Raw genomic sequence first — 21633 nt, forward strand, 5'->3', positions numbered from 1 at the left:
AGAACCACCTACCTCTCAAAGGGGTGGTGGTGAAAAAGAAGCATTGTTCATGACACACAAATAGTCACACTATAATTATCCAGTATTTGAGCATGAGAGCACGTAGTGGCTTGCAATGAACTATACATATAAATTCAAATCTTTATGTGACCTTTACTCACTGAAACCATCCACAAAATGATGAAAGTGAATAAGTTTATAGCTTACTACATTTTTGCTGTTTATGCAGCAAAACTTTCACATTAGGCACGACTTTTTAATTTATTTCTTCTTTACTACTATCTCTATTTGCAACACATTTTGCAGACAGTAATCCACATATACCACTGAATGTACCTGCAAAAATATATCATTGTGCAAGACATATTTTACGAGATATGACATCATAAACATTGAGCAGCATGGAACTGAAACTGGAGGGTGAAATTCACTAGATATACAGGTGAAATATGTGTACAAATATGGCTGAAGTATGTTAAATATATGTGACATGTAAAGCTGGCAGTTAAGATGCTCCTTCTAAGCTTCTAGATCTATTTCAACTAAACTTGGCACACATACTATCTGGAAAGGAACACTGTGTGGGTGAGAACCACCTACTTCCTATTGGTGTGGGGTGATGGATAGGAGCTCATCAGCCCCTCCAGCCTACATGCATCAAGCCAGGAAGAGCCTTCAGAGAAGAAGGACACAGGAGACAACTCCTGATGAACCTGATTCTAACCAAGAATCACTAAAACCAAGAGACAGAAGCAAGTAGCAGTGAGAGAGGAGCAAAAGGGTGAAGGTGGGTGGGTTGCTCTGCCCACAAAGCATCTGGAGGCCCACAGGATGTGTTATGCAATGGGAGAAGCAACCTCTGCATCCAACCGGAGTTTCCTCACCCTCTACCACCACAAGAAAACTGTAAGCATGGACAGGTTGATAGAATTTAAGGAAAGAGAACATCCATGAGGAGACAGAAAGACAATTACCAATGTGAAACAATAAGAAGAATTAAAAAGGTGGGAAGGCAAGAACTATACTGGACCACCGTGCAAGGGCAACCATACACTCCCTGGATCGAAGCAGGCAACAGGGCACTTCTCCAACTCCTCAAACATCTGATGAGGCCAATGTGCCCTATCCCACAGAGAGGAGTAGAAACCACCACCATGGGTAAAACGTAATATCAGATCAGCTGCTTTGGCATTGTCCACTAGCACTAGAGGCAACGAGTCAGCAAGTTTAAGGCTTCACCATAAACTGACCAAATTGGGCAGTCCAGTAGCACGTGTGCCACCATCAGATGAGCACCACACGGGCAGTGGGATGGATCCTCATGTTGTAGGCTGTGACCATAGGTTAGCCAAGTGTAGCTAATGTGAAGCTGACAGAGAATGGTAGATTTCCTACATAAAGCATGAAGGGAAGACTACCAGATTGCAGAGGTCCACTTTATTGCTTGCAGTTTGTTCAGAGAAACCAGGGCACACCAATCCATGTTCCAAGCCTCCAACAATTGATGGCACAGAGAAGACCAGAGGTCCGGTTCCAGTAGCCTCATCTCCAAAGACTTCATCCTGGTAGCCATTTTGGCCAACAAGTCAGCATCTTCAGCCCCTGGCATCCCCATGTTACTTGAGGTCCAGGAAAACATGACTGACCATCCAATTTGATGGAAGTCAGCAAGGAGATCATCAATAGTCACAACTAGTGGGTGTAGAGAGTAGCACTGATCGATAGCTTGAAGACTACTCAGCAAATCACTGCTCATTACAAATGTCTCGATGGTACAAGAATAAACATGACTGAGGGCTTGAGCAATGGCCACTAATTCTGCAGTGAATACACTGCATCCGACCATTTAGCAGTGAGTGTAGTTCACTGCATTTTGCTTGACCGTAGGCAAGACTGGTTTGTCCGTCAACTGTAGAGCCATCAGTGTATACCACTTCCGAACTCATTAATGCATCTGGGACAACCAGGAACAGGTAGTGAAAAATTATGGGGTCAACAGGCTTTCTGGGACCATACACAACTGCTCCCTGACAAGAGGCAATTTGGGGAGGGGGGGGGGGGGGAATTGGAGTTCAGAGCAGAACACTGTATGCTAACTATGATCATGGATCCAGTCCTCAGCTGCTGTTGTGGAAGGTTGATCTCCCTACCAGGAAAAAGAAGATGGTGAAGCCACATCAACTGGGCATCAAATACCAATATCAGAAAGTGATATGACTCCACCACATTAAGCAACTGCTTGTTGAGGTAGAATTCTGGTTGCAGGTGGACAGTATGACAGTAACAGAAGCGCATGACACATGTCTTGGCAGCTGAAAACTGACAGCCATGGTGAGAGCCAAGGACTGTGCCTTTTGTACCGCACCCAGCAGTTGGTGTTCAGCAACACCCACAGTTGAGAGCTGAGGAGCAATAGCAGATGCAAACATTGTCAGCATACAGGGAGGGTGACATTGTAGGCCCGACAGCTGCAGCTAGATTATTGACAGCCACTAGAAGAAGGGGCACACTCAACACAGAGAACTGTGGGATTCCATTCTCCTGTATACGGGGATACTGTGGGAAGCACGAACTTGAACCTGGAAAGTACAGAGTGACAAGAAGTCCCAGACAAAAATGGGGAGTGGGCTCTGGAGACCCCTTTCATGTAGGGTGACGAGGATGTAATGATGTCATGTGGTGTCATAAGCCTTTTGCAAGTCAAAGAAGACAGCAATAATGTGTTGATGTGAGCAAAAGCTGACTGAGTAGCATATTCCAGGAGGCCCCAATTGTCAGTAGTAGAATGGCCTTGGCAAAAACCACCCTGAGTAGCAGCCAACTCAAGGTACCAAAGCAGTGCCAGCTCACTATATGGTTGAGCAATTTGCAGAGAACATTAGTATCACAAACTGTAATTGGGTGATAACTATCCATTTCAAGGGGGTGTTTATCTGGTTTCAGCACTGGAACAATCACATTTGCCTGCTGTTGAGATGGTAATTCACAAAGATACAGTTGAAAATGGCAAGGGTGTGATGTTGGCACAACACTGACAGGTGTTTGAGAGTTTGACTGTGAATGTGGTTTGCTCCTGGAGCCATGTCAGAACAAAGGCACTGGGCACTGAGCACTGAGGAATTCCCACTCACTGAATGGAGCATTATATGGCTCTAGACGATGTGTAGTGAAAGGTAGGTGAATTCACTTCACCTGCTGTTTGAAGATACAAAATGCAGATCGGTAGTTCTCAGATGCAGAGGCTTGAGTGTAATGCAGAGCAAAGTGTTCAGCAACACAGTCTGGATCCGTGCAGGCAACACACCAGTCAGGGCAACACAAGGTACACCTGAGGGCAACTGGTATCCACGGATCTGTCAAACCTTTACCCAAACCTGCAAAGTAGGGTATGCAGTTCAATGATAGTAACATACCATTCCCTGCATTCTTGTTTCTGTCATTTTATTAGGTGGTGGACCTGAGCATGGAGCCATTTAAAGGCAATGAGGTGCTCCATTGATGGATGTCACTTATGGCATTGGACAGCACACCTGTGATCTCTAATGGACACGCTGATTTCTGAAATCCACCAGTTACTGTCTTCCAAAGGGGGGAACTCAAGAAATACTGGATTACTATGCTTGCTGCCGATAGAATGGCTGCGGTTGTGCTATGTACAGCCAGATTGATATCTCCATGTTGTGGGGTGCTAAGGGTGATGGCAGAGGCAAAGACATCCAAGACAGCATTGTTGAGAGCCGACCTGGGTGGACACCTAGGTGAGTGATGTTAAGGGATGGACACGATGACTGTCACAAGTCATTATGGCCTCTCCAAACGACAGAGGGAAGAAGACCACGGAAAGATCAATTACAGAATAAGATACATATGCCACACTGAAGTGTGTGGGGGCACTGGTATTCAAGAGACAAAGATCGAGCTTTGCAGCCAGTGGTCGCAGTTCCACCCCACAAAGGGTTGTGGGCATCGACATCACCTAAAATGAGGATGGGTGGGGGAGCTGAGAAATCAATGCAGACAATGCGGTCTGAGACACTTCCCCATTGGGAGGGAGATACAGATTACAGATGGTAAAATGCAAAGTCATATTGAGTGGCACGTGTTCACTGTAGAGAGTGTCCAGAACTCACAAGCAAACTTTGTCCGACATTCTATCATAGCTCAATTCTTAAAATAGCACCGATAGCTGCAGAGTGTAGGGGTTTGCAATTCGGGGAACCAAGTTTCCTGTGGGGTAATGCAAAAAGCAAGGGAACTGCATAAGAGACGTTGTAGTTGAGCCAGTTCTACTGGAGAATCACACTATTGGTATCCTGTGGGGGCATGAAGGGGCCAAGGAGGGAAATTGTGCCCCAGGGTCACTTGCTGCTACCTGTTGCAACGATACAGCATCAATACATATCAGTTCTGAAGTTCGCTGTGTGGAGTCATTCAATGCCACAGGGGCCACCAGGAACTCTGCTTAGAGTACAGAGTTGGGACATGCAGGGTCTGGTGGTATGGAGGCCACTGGTACCTCCTTTGTCTTCAAGCTCTTCCTTTTGTCACTCATTTCCATGATGATTTCACTGTTTGCAAGGCCTTGTCTACTGTAGTTTAAGGGACAGAAGACAAATGAGAAGCCCTAAGGTCAGAAACCTGTGGCTCCTTCAGCCACTCGCTGGTATCCTGTTGCAGATCAGCAGAATTCTGGGAGAGGAGTGTCCCAAGGGACTCCTTTCTGGTGAGAAAGACTAGAAGAGGGTGTTGCTTGCCCAGCTGTGGGTTGGAGATCAATGGCCCCAGTGGGTGGGGAGTCAATGCCCTCAAAGTGGATGTGGGGGAAACAGACGGTGGAGGGACCCTAACCACTAGGGCAGTGGGTGTAGTTGAGCAGCCCCGAGGATCCGATATAGAAGGCATGCAGGGCGAGGGTACTGTCACTAGAGAGGGTGACATCTTCATAGCCGTAGTAAATGTCATTTTCATACGTATAGGATGCAAAAATTCATATTTCTTCTCGGTGTACTGATAAATGAGTTGGTCAAGAGCCTTTTATTCTTGGATTTTGCTTTCTCTTTGGAAGGTGCTGCAGTCCAATGAGCATGTGGACTGGCATTCCCCGCAGTTGAGACAGATGGGTAGGTGAGGCACAAAGAGTGCTCACGTGCAACTGACATCCACAATCCCTACAGATGAGGTTGGCATTACGACATGAAGACATGTGCCCAAATCTCATGCATTTAAAGCATCACATGGCACAGGGCATACAAGGTTTCACACCACATCGATATACCATCACCTTGACCTATTCAGGCACTGAATCACCATCAAAGGCCAAGATGATGGCTCCAGTATGAACTCTATTGTCCTTTGGTCCCCACTGGACACAATGAACAAAATGCACACCCCACTCCAAATTGGCACATAACTCATAATCGGTCTGCAAAATGAGGTTAAGCTGGAAGATGATAACGTGTATGATATTAAGGGTGTTATGTCACTTAGCTTGTCACAGGTGAGCAACATCTGCGATTGAGCAGGGAATGCTGTTTTAATTGGGACTGAATTTCTTTTCATTTTTGGAATTGCTGCTACTTCCCAAAACATGTCCTCATAATGTTCTTTATAAAATAATGGCTTTGTGGCTATAAAGGAATCACTGTCAGTACTAGAGCACACTAGTTATTGCGGGGAGTATTTCTCTCCTTGTCTCTTAGCCCTACATTCCTCCCACAGCACAGCCAGGGAAGGAAACATTGTGGGGTCATATCTCTCCGCATTGTAGTAATCCTTTCCTCCAGAAGTGCCAACTGAGGCCGTGCGGCCACCAGCAGAAGAAACTCTGATCCATGTCATTTGTGAGTCATCTGCCTGGGGTGCCGCCCACTCTGAATGGTGGCTCTCCCCATAGGTCTCACCCAGCAATGGCATCCTGGCTAGTAGCACAGAGTTGCCGTGTCCTAGCCACAACATGCAGATACTCCTTGGCATATGCCGGGAGTCCCCAGCTCAGGCACCAATAGTGTAATCCCTGTGTAGTCAGGGGGTACCACCACGCAGGTACTTAATGATTCCCCAATAATGGGATGGCCACCATGTTGGGCTTTGGATGTATTACGTTTGCTAAAAAAGGAAGGGTGTAACAATAGAAAGAGACAAAAGGTGGAATGTACATCACGTTGGGTGATATTCTCTGCACAATTGCACTTCCGTAAAATTTAGAAGAGCAATGGTAGGTCAAACCCAACAATGGAGATCATGCTGTGAAGGATGAAAGGTTGTATAAACTCCCAGAAGAGAAAAACGAGTGTCCAAAATTATAAACCAAATGCAAGCACGATCGTCACCAAGAATATCATCCAATGGAAAAGCAAAAGAGGAAAAAGAATAATATAAGGATATACTTGCAGCACAGAAAGGAACATAGTGGTGGCTGGAGCGCTGTGGTGGCCAAGCATGTACTTACAAAAGAGATGTGAGCCCACTGAGGGGGACAGTAGATGTACACAGAGAGGTGAGAGGAGGAGAGGGTCGGAGAGGGGGAGGAAAAGATGGATAGAGAAAGGGGGAAGGAGGAGATGGACTAATAGAAGATTGGAATAAACAAATAACCAGGCCAGGTACAAAGCTAGTAAAGAAATAAATAAGTGAAGAATACGAAATATGAAGAGGTGTAAATAAGATGGCACAATTCAGGGATGCTAACAGAAATGAGAGAGGGACACAATACAAAAGAAAAAGTAGATGACAATAACTGAAGAAGTTTGTGGGAAGCAATGACAGTCGAGTGTAGGGAATCGACCATGTGCTGCAGAGCAAGTTCCCATCAGTAAAGTTTTGAGTTTATGATACTTTTAGAGTAAGGACTCTTGTTTTGCACATGGAAAAGCACCACAAACAATCATACCACATTGCTACACAGCATGCTCTGCAAGAGTGGAAATATGAAGGAACAACTACAGCTAAACGAAGACCAGCCAGATTTCATGTACTAATGGACAGGAACCATCGAGCATTGCAGAGGGCGGTTGTAAAAATTGCATGAAGTCCGTAGAAGCAATCACTCATGAGTTCCAAAGTTCTACCGCCACTCCATCTAGCACAATGACAGTGTGTAAGCAGTTAAGAAGAATAGGATACAATGGTCGAGTAGCTTCCCATAAGCCACACATTTATGTAGTCAACGTTAAATGGTGCTTGACGTGGTGGAGAGAGCAATGCCACTGGATAGTGATTTGGAGTGATGAATCATGCTATACCATGTGTCAATCCACTGCATGGGTTTAGGTTTGGCTAATGCCTGGATAATGTCACCTGCCGTCATGTGTGGTGTCAACAGTGAAGCATAGAGGCGGTGTTATGGTATGGGCTGTGAGGTAATGGGTGAATTGTGGCGCCCTGAAAATATTATAAGTTGGCGTGGCTGCACGGGCCACTCGGCCAGCCAGGGCCCGGCAGCAAACATGTGGTGCCAAAAGTTAGCCAGACGAGAGGGGTAGCCCCAGCACATGGTCCATCTGCGTGGCTGGGAATTCCGCTGTGATGAGGACAGTGCTTTGTGTCGATGAAGGAGATGTCTACGCTGGGAGTGCCAAAGATGGCGGACTTTGTGAAACCTTAATGGCAGACATTTCACAGTTTGTACAGAAATTAATAGTAGCCAGATGAATCATGATATCTCAAAAAGAAACATGTAGATTACCATTATTTGCATGATGATTCTGATGATTTTCAATATCTTTATTACTTTAAAGTTTAGTATCTGACTGTAAATTACACAAGTAACACGCAGAAACGAATTTCCAAAATATAAACACTTCATCCAATTTTATCAATCGCCATGTCTTTAGAAAGCTATTAGTGTAACCCTAACTTGGTATGAATTACAGGCATGTAACTTGAATAGTACACGAGTTATTGGAGGTCCAAGTGGACAATTACTATCGATCACGTCAGGCCATAAGTACTCCACAGTTACACGAAAAAACAGTAGCAGCATGCTTATAAATATATATATTCATCTCTGTCTTTGTTTATATCTGATATATACTATTCATGAAGAAATTGGTTAAATATTTACTGTGTTTTATAAAGCACAGAGACATTAGGCTACTGGCCTACCTTTTGTTCTATTCCTTTGATATATGTTTATTTAACTTGCTTATGTATCTAATAATGTGTGTTAGAGCATGTTTATGACCCAGCCGTAGGAATATTTATTTAATTTCAAGTTATTTAAATGTAAATCCAGCATTTGGTATGTGTTTCATTATGTTTGTGGGGGTACGTTGGCATCAAGACATGGTGCGAGCGCTCTAGCCAAACACAGCACTCATGAATGGGGAGACTGGATGGAAGTGAGTTCAGGTGAGGGTTGTGTTGTGACTTGCCAATCTTTCAAAGTGCCGCCGTGCAGTTACGCGCATCCTCTACACGCGGTGCTGTCTGCCAGCCATGCAGCAGCCGTGCCACCTGAGCAGCCAGCCAGCGCGCGGCCGCTAGACTTGGACTCAGAGCAGATTTGACTGTTACGGTGTACACTCATCTTACCTTGTTTACTTGCTCTGTGACTTACACGTATTGTGTCATCCTAGAAATATATTTGTTCAAATTGACGTTATAACAATTGGCAATGAGGATGGGATTTTTCTTTTTCGTCATTAGGCAACATGCCCTTCAGTTGGCAAATCCGACTCTAGATGAAGTCCTATCCATCGCTCAGACTTTTGAAATTCCTCGCGCCGCTGGGGCACAAATAGAGGCATGAGGTGACGTCAGGGAAGTACAACCTCTGTGCGCTGTTGACGAAGCGTGTGGCGTATCCCCACCAGCCGACGTGGCCGCAATACGTTCCCAAGCGCAGCCGCGGCCTAACCGTAAACAAATCTCTAAGAAACTGCAGCAAAACCCACGGCAACTTCCTTCATGTCCGCGGTGTTTTACGCAACATTCATGAGAAGATTGTCCACAACGTTGGGCCGTGTGTTACAAATGCAAAAAGAAGGGTCATGTGTCATCCGTTTGCAAACCTGACCGCATACCTGACGTTCATGAACGTGACACTGATTCTGCTTCTGTGTTGTCTGTCAATGGTACTTCTTCCCTTTCAGGGAAGTTATTCCTCACTGTCCAAATCCTTGGTTGGGATGTTCGCATGCAGGTGGATACTGGTTCTGCTGCTGCTATCATCAATTCTCAGACGTATCTTCAGTTGGATTCTCCAATCCTATCACCTGTCACTCGGCAATTACGGACGTACAATAAACAGAAGATTTCTCTCTTGGGACAATTTAATGCTGAGGTATCTTACAAATCTGTCGTTCGCACTATTACCATATTTGTGGTCGACCATAGTAACGCGGAGAATCTTTTTGGTTTCGATGCCCTTCGCGTTTTTGGGTTCTCCATAGATGACTCTGTCAATATAGTCTCTGATGCCATTCCTTATGCTCAACTGGATTCCTTGTCAACGACATTTTCGTCCCTTTTTTCTCCTGGGTTAGGCTGTGCAAACGACTTTGAAGCTCATCTCACGCTCAAACCCACTGCTTGGCCTAAGTTTTTTTGAGCTAGGCCCATTCCTGTGGCCCTTCGTGATTGGGTCAAATGGGAGCTGGATTGTCTCACTGTTTCAGGGGTATTGCATCCTGTCACTTCAAGTGAGTGGTCCTCTCCTGTCGTTGTCGTTGCTAAGCCAAATGGTGATATTCGTCTCTTTGGCGATTTCAAAGCCACTGTAAATGCTCAATGCCTTATCGACACTTACCCTATGCCTCGACCTGAAGAACTGTTCACTAAACTTGCTGGAGGCCAGTATTTTTCTAAACTTGACCTGTCAAAAGCTTATCATCAACTTCAACTCGACACTGCTTCCCGGCAGGTCCTGGTACCTAACACGCCTTTCGGCCTCTATCAATACCAACGATTGGCATTCGGGGTTGCCAGCACCCCTGCTCTCTTTCAGCTATTCTTGGAACAATTATTGCTCCCTGTCCCTGGGTGTATAAATTACATGGACGACATTGTTGTCACTGGCTCCACCACTGAAGAACATCTTCAGAATCAGCACACACTTTTTCATGTCTTACAGACTGCCGGTCTTAAGTGTAACCTTCAGAAATCAAAATTTTTTCAGGCTTCTATCACGTACTTGGGGTTTCAACTCTCTCGGGATGGTATTCGTCCGCTTCAGCAAAATGTCGCTGCGATCGATGCCCTTCCTCGCCCTACATCTGTTAAGGAACTGCAGGCCTTCTTGGGGAAAACAGCATACTATCACAGGTTTTTACCGTCTGCTGCTTCGGTGGCTCAGCCGTTGCATCGGCTGTTGCATAAAAACGTGCCCTTTCACTGGTCCGCATCATGCAGTGCAGCTTTCCAGAAATTGAAGACTATGCTGAAACAGGCCCCGTGCCTGGCTACTTATTGACCTGGCCAACATCTTGTTCTTGCCACGGACACCTTTCAATACGGGGTTGGTGCAGTCCTTGCGCACCGTTTTCCTGATGGTTCTGAACAGCCCATTACTTATGCCTCCAAAACGCTCACGGATGCCCAACGAAAATATTATCAAACTGAAAAAGAAGCTTTGGCCATTATTTATGCTCTTCATAAGTTTGATGTTTTTCTTTATGGATCCAAATTTCATCTTGTTACAGACCACAAAACACTTGTTTCCTAGTTTCATCCATCAACGTTGCTTCCCGACAAGGCTGCACACCGCCTCCAGCGTTGGGCTCTTTACTTGTCTCGTTTCAATTATGAGATTCATTTCCGGCCGATGGTTCAACATGCGAATGCTGATGCACTGTCTCGCCTTCCCATGGATCCTGATCTGGCATTCAATAGGGACGAACTTTAGTGTTTCCACCTGGATGTTGCCGAGCAGCGGGTTGTGGACGGGTTCCCCATCACCGGGGACCAGCTGGTGGCTGCTACGGGTTCTGATCCTACCCTCTCCTGGGTTTTACGCTGTATTCTGAAGGGTTGGCCAGGTCGTCCATCCACTAAGGCTTCTGATCTGTTGCGGAACTACTACGCTTTATGCTACAGCCTCACGGCTAGGGATGGTGTTATTCTCCTTTCCACCAACAATGCTTCGCCGCGTGTTGTGGTACCTACGTCTTTGCGTGCTTCGGTCTTGCGCCTCCTTCGCCAAGGGGACTGGGGTGTCTCTTGCACAAAATATCTGGCGCGCCGTCATGTGTACTGGCCCGGCATCGACTCTGAAATCACACACATGGTTGCTGCCTGCGGCCCTTGTGTGTCACAGGCCGCCGCCCCAAAGTCATCTTTGTCACCGTGGTCTTCGCCTGAGAAGCCCTGGAAGCGTATTCATGCTGACTTCGCGGGACCTTTTTCAGGTACTTATTGGCTTCTAGTTATTGACGCCTACTCTAACTTTCCTTTCATTGTCCGTTGCACGTCGCCTACCACCGCGGCAACCACCAATGCTCTAGCTCGCATTTTCTCTTTGGAAGGCCTTCCCTCTACTCTTGTTACTGATAATGGTCCGCAATTTGCCACTTCCAATTTTGCGGATTTTTGTGCTCGTCACTGCGTCATGCATGTCATGGCCCCTCCGTTCCATCCACAGTCAAACGGTGAGGCTGAACGACTGGTCCGCACATTTAAGGCTCAGATGAGGAAACTCCTGACTTCTTCTGCTGCTGATGATGCGCTTCTCCAATTTCTGGCTTCTTACCGTTTCACCCCCACGGCCGACCACAGCCCGGCTGAGCTCTTAGATGGCCGACAGCCCCGCACGCTACTTCATCTTCTGCGGCCTTCCACCTCATGGTCGTGGGTGCCTTTGCTTGGCCGGTTCACCGCTGGCGACCTTGTATGGGTACGGGGATATGGCAGGCGGCCAAAATGGAGTCCTGGCCAGATCTTACGACACCGTGGCCGACGCCTGTATGAAATCCAGACGGACATGGGTGTTGCAGTGCGTCATTCGGACCAGCTTCGGCCTCGTGTGCCGGCAACGCCTGTTCCGAATGCCGCTACACCACCTTCGGCTCTACCTGATGCTCGGGATCTTGGCATCTCCCATTACTCACAATGCAGCCCTCTCACCATCATCTCAGTGCCAGCACAATAACGGACGCCACCAGGAGACGTGCCCATGCAGGAACAGGATGACCATCATCTGTCGGAGCAACTCTACTCACCTCCTCCTCCTATGGACGCCGACACATCGCCCATGTCTCCTGTTATAACAACTGGACTTGCTGCAAAGGGCAGATTGGTGCACGAGGCCCCAGCAGATTCGACCCCTACGTCTCCTGTCATCTCGACCCGTTATCATCGGGGACACTTCCGTCCGTACGGGAAGCCTCCTCCTCGAGACTTTACGGCCAGTCAAACAACACCTATGGACGTTAGCAATCTACAGGCCACCTCCATCAAGACCAGTGCAAAAAATTCAAAGGGGGGAGAAGTGCTGTGACTCGCCGATCTTTCAAAGTGCTGCCGCGCAGTTACGCACGTCGTCTACATGCGGCGCTGTCTGCCAGCCATGCAGCAGCCGTGCCACCTGAGCGGCCAGCCAGCCAGCGGCCGCTAGACTTGGACTCAGTGCAGATTTGACTGTTATGGTGTACACTCGTCTTACCTTGTTTACTTGCTGTGTGACTTACATGTATTGTGTCGTCCTAGAAATATATTTGTCCAACTTGACATTATAACAGGTTGCTGGTAGGATGAGAGAGGACAGGGGCAGTTCGGAGAGTGTGGCACAAGGGACAGGACGGGAGGTGCTGGACGCAACGTCGCAATGGACGCACAGTTGCGAGAGGGACTTGGAGAGTGTGGAGCAGTTTATGCGTGGTCGCGGCAGATAGAAATATTTCGTAGTGCTGACTTATGCACTTGTTAGATTTCCGAGGTTTCTACAGTGAAGACGTAGTATGCGTTTAGAAGTGAATATCTCGTGAGCTTTGTTGTTGTTCATAACTATTTACGTGCAGTAGGAATCTATTGTTTCCCTGTTATTCAACTTATATTTTATTTAATTGCTGTACCATTGACACCAATAAGTGTTTTGCAGAAATATACCGCATTCTCAAAAGTACTTCTATCTTACTCATCATTTAAAGTCGTTAAGATAGTACCTGCAGATTTTATTAAATTGCAATCTTTCATTCATAAATTTATATGCTACTTTCATAATTCGCAATTGCTGAGTGATAGAAACCTTTGACCATTCGATTCATGTGCGTATTCTTATAGTGTACTGTAGACTCAGCAGTATTTGACCTATAATGCGGCAACTACATATCCCAGCCCCTAGACAACAAAACCAGCCAAAACATTTAATATCGCAACTCAGAGTCTGAGGGTGCGTAGTTATTTGAAAGCCCGCAGGGTGTGCTTTTCGTGGTTATGGTGTGGTCCCTTGTTGCGCTTAAGAAAATATTAAATGCAGAAGGATATGAACACATTTTACAGCTGTGTGCACTTTGTACAATTCTGTGACAAAGACTTATCAGCATGACAACGGACCCTGTTGTAAAGCACCATCTGTGAGGCAACAGTTAGTGGACAATAACATTCCTGAAATGGAATGGCCTGCCCAGAGTCCCGGCTTGAACCCAATGGAATGACTTTGAGAACAGTTAGAATGTCATTCATTTCAGACCCCAGTGTTCAAGATCACTACCTTTTCTGGTTTCGACTCTTGAGAAAGAATGAGCTGCCATTCCCCCAGTTATTCAGACAGCTCATTCGAAGCGGGGCTACAGAGTTCAAGCTGTCAATGGTTAAGTGTAGAAACACCCAACATTAATGTCCAATAATAGGTGCCCAGATACTTTTGATCAGATAGTGTGTATGCACATCATTCTGTAAGTGTTACACGAGTTGCAAACACAGTACATAAGAGATAAAGAAAAATCAGAATTTTGACTTATAAAAATGACGGCAACTAACATGGGACAATAATTTCCTGATTGGTTAGTGCTGAGATTGTCTGACAACCCACAGAAATTCCCAAATATTATAATTTTTGCATTAAAATAATACAACAATAAAATTACAAGTGGCTGCTCTGCCTTGCCTTCACCATGAATATGAACCCTGAAGATGTCAAAATATTCATACATGTAACTGTGTATGAGAAGGTAACCCTAATGAGCTTCCAAAGAAGAATTTTTTAGGTTGAGAAGTATGAGATCCCATGCCAGCATTTTAAGCTGCTATCAGCATAATTACAGTCCCAGTAATTTACAATTTTTAGATTTTTCTTTTAAGTTTTGTGAGGACACTGATATTTGCAGTAAGTCATATCACTCCTAACATTTCATCAGTTTTCACTAAGGAAATATTCTCAAGAAGACTGATGTATGACAAAACTTCTGACAAATATTTAATAGACAATATAAATAAAAATAAATGAATACTGATATTGAGAATATAAGTAGCATTGTACTGTATATTTTGTTATTGAATACATAATATCTGAAAGTGGAAATGTAAGGAAATAGAATTACAACAACCAGTATGATTAGCATCAGAATATTTTAAGGTGTTATGAACCTACCTTTTTCACTGGAATCACATGCACAGCGTGACTGTTCATCTTTCAATTGGTAGTTGGCTATATTAAGATTTTCAGCAGTTACTGATGGTTGAGAAGATGGCACTCTAGGTGTTGGAACAGGGATGGCTGTACGTTTCTTTCGCATCCTTTTATGTGGAGTAGGCTTTCGATTTACTTTGCAGTAGGCATCTGCTGCTCTCTGCCTTCGTTCAAGAGAACTCCAGTCACTGTCAGAATCGGAATATGCTGGAAGAGAAAATTGCACATTACACATGAAATTTATATCACGCGAGCCATCATTATAGCATGCAAAGAGAAATGACTCATCTATAATCAACTATCACAGTTCTCCCAGCCTGACCACTAGTATCCTAATAATAATGTAGAGCAGCAATGAGTCATAATATTCACGCAATACTAACCGCATCTTTCAGTTTACATGCACAGTCAAGGTGGAGTATTGATATGTGGTAGCTGGGATTGCTAGCAAATGCAAATTCAAGGTTCTGAAACAAGAAAAAATTGAATAAAAGCTTCTCAGTTTTCAAGACACGTCAGTTTGAATAAAATTCTTGAGCTTTCGATGACTATCTCCCACATCGTCATCAGGAGTAAAACCCACTGGCTACTGGGGCTGGCATGGATTTCCACTGGTATACATAAACAAAAATCGAGAATTTAATTCAAATTGACATTGCTTGAAAACTGTAAAGATCCTATTCAGACACGCCATCACGAAAGACTCTGAGAACATATAAAAATTTGAAAAAGTGCTTTGTCATGAATAAGATAATGATAAAATGTGCCATATCTATAAGCTGCAGGTGGGTATCCCGGCTTCATAATATTCACTAGAAACAGTTGCATATAATGAATACTTAGAGGCCAATCCAATAACATGGAAACAACCATTCCAAAGAATATATCACAGTGTGATAATTTAGAATAAGTTTGATGGCTTTAAATCGTCACACTGAAGAAAGTGTTGTGATACTCTCGAACTATTACTTGATACCATTACAGACACTTGAGAAACAGGCTAATTAACTCATAGACTGAGAATGCTCTGTGCAGTCACTATCACTTCAAATTGCAATGACGCCATGTAGTTAGGGGTAGACGCCAACAGAGCATTAAGTTATATGATATTCTGTTATTCTGATTACGATGCAAAGTTCCTTTGAACATGTATGCAAGTCCAAAGGAAAAGGCACTGCAGCAACTACAGCTGTTATGAAATACACTAAATGTATTCGCAATTGCGAATAAGGACAACCATCAGATGTTCCTTTGGACACATACACATGTCCAAAGGAACTTTGCATCGTAATCAGAATACCACAGGCATTGCAGTACCGTATTTCTCTACCAATACCAGGCAAGCGACTTTCAAGTACAACATCTGACGTGTGCAGGAATATACATAATGGATGTACGAGTACAGGTCGTAGACACATGGTTGACAATTTATGGCCATGAGACACACACGGATAGTCAAATGGTAAGGCGACCGCTTGCGATAAGCGGGAAATCTGGGTTCGAGTTCCGGTCCAGCACAAATTTTCATTGTCATCATTCCACTCTACAGCTGATGGTTCTCCTTATTTACAACTGTGAACACATTCAATGCATTAAGTTACTGAGTAAGAGCCTCCATACACCATCTATAAATATTACTAAATTAAAGTCCCCAACACATTTTTCTGTCTGTATGAGAAGCCTAATCTCAGGAACTACTGAAGGGATTTTGATAGTTTCCACAAATAGACAGACTGATTCATGAGGAGGGTTTGTATATATAATTTATTACCACTACACCAGACAAATCATCTGGACATAGATACTAAATGCTACCTGTGCGAACCTGGGCAGGTTGCTAGTAGTATTGAATCAAACAGGTCTTGAATGTGTGTGTGTGCGATATGACAGTTGGGAATGTCTATGATACCCTATTGACATATAAATCCCCCTTGCCTTGTGATTGTTCAGGTTGAAACTAGTCAATCCACTCTGGGACACAGCTTTACTTCCATATTTTTTCAAACAAATTACCTCATCATAAACTGAAGTGAAATTCATCAAAAAGATCACTTTCAATCAACACTACACTGCCTGTCTTGATAAAATCATTGTAACCAAAGGTGTACAAAGTTATAATGTATCAGTGTTTGGGCAGCTGTTGCTGTGGATGCCTTTGCAATCTTGAATCTTCATAAATACTTCACAAAACTACTTACAGATACTTCTCCATATCACTGTGGGTTGTGGTGGCTTGTTGGGACTGGTGTTGTTTGCAATTACAATGTGCACTCATCTCCCCAACATCGCTACCATTAACACGTTGCTACAATAGAATTTGTAAATTCTGACTAATGGGCTAGTCAATTATGTTTGAGGCATCAAAAACATGTGCTCTATATAACTTTGCTTCACTTCACTCTCCACAGAATATGTGCCAGAGCATCACTGTTACAAATAATTTCACAGGCAGAGTGCAGTATTTGTTAACATACGAACAAGCCTACGTCTTTAATCAGACTAATGAAACATACCTGATGAAGAAAGGCAGGGTACTTGACATCCATGCCCAGTATTTTTTAAATGACTCCTAGAACAGTGTGAGACATTATGGCTTCTTGTGGATTTATGTAAACATTTGAGCTGCAGGCCTTACTTTTTGAAAATTTGTTGTAGTAGTTGTGGGTAACTGTAAAATGTCATTTTTAACAACAATTCCTTTAATGTTGTGTGTCCTTACCTTTCAAAATTTTATGATGTTTTTTGTTAGGAGCCCTGTGGGTTTCCCTAGTCCAATTTTGGATAAAAGTACTGTTGCATCCAGAGAGAAGTGGTCCATATAATTGGCTAACTGTGCTGTTGGGTAATCAAATATTTTGAAGAACTATGGAACTCAGTAAACGAAATATGAACAAATTTAGGAGGCAAAACTTGAACGATAAACTTTACTGCTTATCTGAGTGAAATACAATTCCAGGCCCAGGCATGACCAATACGGGGTCCCTCTGATTCACTGTTCCATTACTAATTGAACCCTCACCAGCAACGCACCATTACTTTATATTCTGTTGTGGGTGCAGTGCTTCCTAGGCTACGTATGCACATCTAGCCAATGCCCAATGGCACTTTACCACATGGAGTCATATCTACATTTGGCTAACGTCCTTCCTCTTGCGTTTTCTTTGTATTCTGCAACGATGATTGTTTGCTCTGGCTACTGTCATTGCCTTTTAGGCACTGCATTGTCCATGTATGTGACATCTCCCCCTCCCGCCATGGAGAAAAATTTTTAGGTGCTCTCCTCAATTACTACATATTGTTGCACAAGTTTTATTTGGTTATCTGAAAGAAATACATAACTGGTTTACAATGATAAACACTACTCTGATTACAAACCCTTTCCTGGAAGAGATACACATTTACTTACTTTACAATACGTGGAAACTTCCTACCATGATTACAATTCTATTACCTGAAACAGATACACATTCACTTTACAATAAAGGGACACTTTCCACCATAATAACAATTTTGCTTTTAAGGTTTACTCATTTTAGTTACAATGAATTGTCCATGCCTCTCAAATTTCTAACATCACTTCGCACATGTCTGGGCACTGATTCACAATAGTGTTTGTAACACATTTTTCCGTAGCAATTGTCACCTCTTGTCTTGAACACAAGTTAAGAACAGTCCTTACAACACTTACAGTATCTACAATGACAGCATATAATCACTATAAATACTATACCAGAGCCCAAGTAACTCTAGAAAGAGAAACGATTGATCAAGAAGTTGCTGAAGGCACTTCTCTCCTGAAATTCAACTTCAATTTTCAGTTCATCAAGCTTACGCAATGCAGCTGTTAGGTCATCTAACTGCCTAACCACATGCTGTATTGGCAGTTCCAGTTGATATTTTTTTCTTTCATTATTTACTACGCAGCAGGCAATTTCCATCTTCAAGTTTGGCATGTCATTCTTGTTCACATTATATGCTCAGACTACATCACAATATGAGCAGCATATCCCCAACATTTACCTAGAAATTTTAACTTTCTTGTACCTCGGAGCACAGTATCTGTGGGCTTACCTTCGTGACAGGTGTGGTTATGCATTCATCCATTGGGGAAATAAACAACCATTCATTATTACTCATTGGTGTTCACAGATTCTTGTTTAACCCTTAACTGCACTCACCATTTAGACTGATGTTAGTTATTTTGTGGGATAGTTTTTGACCCGAAAAACCAAAACCAACTGAAGCCTATTTACTTCTGTTTCTCTAAACTACTATTAAGGAATCAATGGCTTTTATTTATGAAAAATCAATCTTTATTACGAGAGAAAACATTATCAAACCAAAAACTAATACTTCTACATTAACACTGCCTTCTTAAACAAACATTTTAAAATTAACTTAAAAAACAAAGAAAATTTACTTTCACAGTGTTCAGGAACATGATTTGTGATCAAATAATGATTAGTTACATAAACTATAAAGAAGAAAATGAGTCCCAATTTAAAAAACCGAAAAATTACGGTAGGTACATGAATGAATCAACTGAGCAATTATTTTCATAGACCACAGTGAAGACACACTTTTTTCAATATTTTTGACATTTAAAACATTTTTCAGTAGTTTTTGTAAACATAAGTGGCATTGTGACATCTTTGACTTTTCTGGCTGACTCGGTCAAGCTTGGGCTTGCAGTGCAGATCTGCGAACCATGCTATCAGTTTTAAATTTTTTGCAACAGAACTTCAAGTTGCTAGGATAATTTTTGGAATTCATTTTACTCTTTTTCAAATTTGCTTTGATCAATGCCATGTTGAGTTGTTTTATAAAATCTCAGTGCATCATATTGCTTTTCTCATTTGATGCTGTCTACATGATGAAACTGTCTACTGTAAATCTACATCTACATCCATACTCCGCAAGCCACATGACGGTGTGTGGCGGAGGGTACCCTGAGTACCTCTATCGGTTCTCCCTTCTATTCCAGTCTCGTGTTGTTAACGGAAAGAAGGATTGTCGGTATGCTTCTGTGTGGGCTCTAATATCTCTGATTTTATCCTCATGGTCTCTTCGCGAGATATACTTAGGAGGGAGCAATATACTGCTTGACTCTTTGGTGAAGGTAAGTTCTCGAAACTTTAACAAAAGCCCGTACCGAGCTACTGAGCGTCTCTTCTGCAGAGTCTTCCACTGGAGTTTATCTATCATATCCGTAACGCTTTCGCGATTACTATATGATCCTGTAACGAAGTGCGCTGCTCTCCGTTGGATCTTCTCTCTCTCTTCTATCAACCCTATCTGGTACAGATCCCACACTGCTGAGTAGTATTCAAGCAGTGGGCGAACAAGCGTACTGTAACCTACTTCCTTTGTTTTCGGATTGCATTTCCTTAGGAATCTTCCAATGAATCTCAGTCTGGCATCTGCTTTACCGACGATCAACTTTATAAGATCATTCCATTTTAAATCACTCCTAATGCGTACTCCCAGATAATTTATAGAATTAACTGCTTCCAGTTGCTGACCTGCTATTTTGTAGCGAAATGATAAGGGATCTTTCTTTCTATGTATTCGCAGCACATTACACTTGTCTACATTGAGACTCAATTGCCATTCCCTGCACCATGCATCAATTCGCTGCAGATCCTCCTGCATTTCAGTACAATTTTCCATTGTTACAATCTCTCGATACACCACAGCATCATCTGCAAAAAGCCTCAGTGAACTTCCGATGTCATCCACCAGGGCATTTATGTATATTGTGAATAGCAACGGTCCTATGACACTCCCCTGCGGCACACCTGAAATCACTCTTACTTCGGAAGACTTCTCTCCATTGAGAATGACATGCTGCGTTCTGTTATCTAGGAACTCTTCAATCCAATCACACAATTGGTCTGATAGTCCATATGCTCTTACTTTGTTCATTAAACGACTGTGGGGAACTGTATCGAACGCCTTGTGGAGGTCAAGAAACACGGCATCTACCTGGGAACCCGTGTCTATGGCCCTCTGAGTCTTGTGGACGAATAGCGCGAACTGGGTTTCACATGACCGTCTTTTTCGAAACCCATGCTTATTCCTACAGAGTAGAATTCTAGTCTCCAGAAAAGTCATTATACTCGAACATAATACGTGTTCCAAAATTCTGCAACTGATCGATGTTAGAGATATAGGTCTATAGTTCTGCACATCTGTTTGACGTCTCTTCTTGAAAATGGGGATGACCTGTGCCCTTTTCCAATCCTTTGGAACGCTACGCTCTTCTAGAGACCTACGGTACACTGCTGCAAGAAGGGGGGGCAAGTTCCTTCGCGCACTCTGTGTAAAATCGAACTGGTATCCCATCAGGTCCAGCGGCCTTTCCTCTTTTGAGCGATTTTAATTGTTTCTCTATCCCTCTGTCATCTATTTCGATATCTACAATTTTGTCATCTGTGTGACAATCTAGAGAAGGAACTACAGTGCAGTCTTCCTCTGTGAAACAGCTTTGGAAAAAGACATTTAGTATTTTGGCCTTTAGTCTGTCATCCTCTGTTTCAGTACCATTTTGGTCACAGAGTGTCTGGACAGTTTGTTTTGATCCACCTACCGCTTTGACATAAGACCAAAATTTCTTTGGATTTTCTGCCAAGTTAATACATTGAACTTTACTTTCTTCATTGAACGCCTCTCGCATAACCCTCCTCACACTACATTTCGCTTCGCGTAATTTTTGTTTGTCTGCAAGGCTTTGGCTATGTTTATGTTTGCTGTGAAGTTCCCTTTGCTTCCGCAGCAGTTTTCTAACTCGGTTGTTGTACCACGGTGGCTCTTTTCCATTTGTTACGATCTTGCTTAGCACATACTCATCTAACGCATATTGTACGATGGTTTTGAACTTTGTCCACTGATCCTCAACACTATCTGTACGTGAGACAAAACTTTTGTGTTGAGCCGTCAGGTACTCTGTAATCTGCTTTTTGTCACTTTTGCTAAACAGAAAAATCTTCCTACCTTTTTTAATATTTCTATTTACGGCTGAAACCATCGATGCCGTAACCGCTTTATGATCGCTGATTCCCTGTTCTGCG

At 43.4% G+C, this 21633-nt stretch overlaps 1 protein-coding gene across 6 annotated transcripts in view; it reads right to left on the reverse strand.

Moving 5' to 3' along the window:
- The window catches only part of LOC126248661 (rho GTPase-activating protein 190), a 325162-nt gene that overhangs the window by 80185 nt on the left and 223344 nt on the right, over positions 1–21633 (reverse strand). For all 6 annotated transcript variants that reach the window (XM_049949876.1, XM_049949875.1, XM_049949878.1 and 3 more), the window contains one exon: positions 14525–14770. In XM_049949876.1, the coding sequence (XP_049805833.1) occupies positions 14525–14770 (246 nt within the window). The remainder of the gene's footprint in view (positions 1–14524; positions 14771–21633) is intronic.

The sequence above is a fragment of the Schistocerca nitens genome, chromosome 3 (assembly GCF_023898315.1).
Source record: "Schistocerca nitens isolate TAMUIC-IGC-003100 chromosome 3, iqSchNite1.1, whole genome shotgun sequence".
Classification (NCBI taxonomy): Eukaryota; Metazoa; Arthropoda; class Insecta; order Orthoptera; family Acrididae; genus Schistocerca; species Schistocerca nitens.